This window comes from Haliaeetus leucocephalus, unplaced genomic scaffold (genome assembly GCF_000737465.1).
Source record: "Haliaeetus leucocephalus isolate CR32 unplaced genomic scaffold, Haliaeetus_leucocephalus-4.0 Scaffold438, whole genome shotgun sequence".
Classification (NCBI taxonomy): Eukaryota; Metazoa; Chordata; class Aves; order Accipitriformes; family Accipitridae; genus Haliaeetus; species Haliaeetus leucocephalus.
Window position 1 is genome coordinate 5,005 of NW_010972874.1, and position 440 is coordinate 5,444.

The window sequence follows — 440 nt, forward strand, 5'->3', positions numbered from 1 at the left end:
GGGGGGGTCTCCTGAGCCGTTTCCCCCCCCCGCTTTACCCCCTGCCAGGCAGAAGTCCAGCTTCTTGCCCAGCTACATCATCGACGTGCGGGAGCTGGACGAGAAGCTCCTCAACATCATCGACATGCAGTTCCTCTACGGCTACTACGAGCCCACCCTCCTCATCCTCTTCGAGCCCAACCAGACCTGGCCGGGGTGAGCCCCTCGCGTCCCCGGGGGACCCCCCCGCAGCGTCCCCCGGGGGGTGTGACGCGTCCCCTGTCCCCCCGCGCAGGCGGGTGGCGGTGCGCCAGGACACCTGCAGCATCGTGGCCATCTCCCTCAACATCATGCAGAAGGTCCATCCCGTCATCTGGTCCCTCAGCAACCTGCCCTTCGACTGCACCCAGGCGCTGGCCGTCCCCAAGCCCATCGGTGAGCGACGGCGCGGTGCGGCGGCG

The 440-nt window shown here is 68.4% G+C and overlaps 1 protein-coding gene across 1 annotated transcript in view; it reads left to right on the forward strand.

The window, feature by feature from the left end:
- Positions 1 to 48: 48 nt before the first annotated feature.
- CPSF1 (cleavage and polyadenylation specific factor 1, 160kDa) overlaps positions 49 to 440 on the forward strand; it is a gene marked incomplete at both ends in the record, with an annotated part of 8,157 nt that continues 7,765 nt past the window's right edge. The window contains 2 exons of the mRNA XM_010574427.1: positions 49 to 195; positions 275 to 424. Coding sequence (XP_010572729.1) covers positions 49 to 195; positions 275 to 424 — 297 coding nt within the window. The remainder of the gene's footprint in view (positions 196 to 274; positions 425 to 440) is intronic.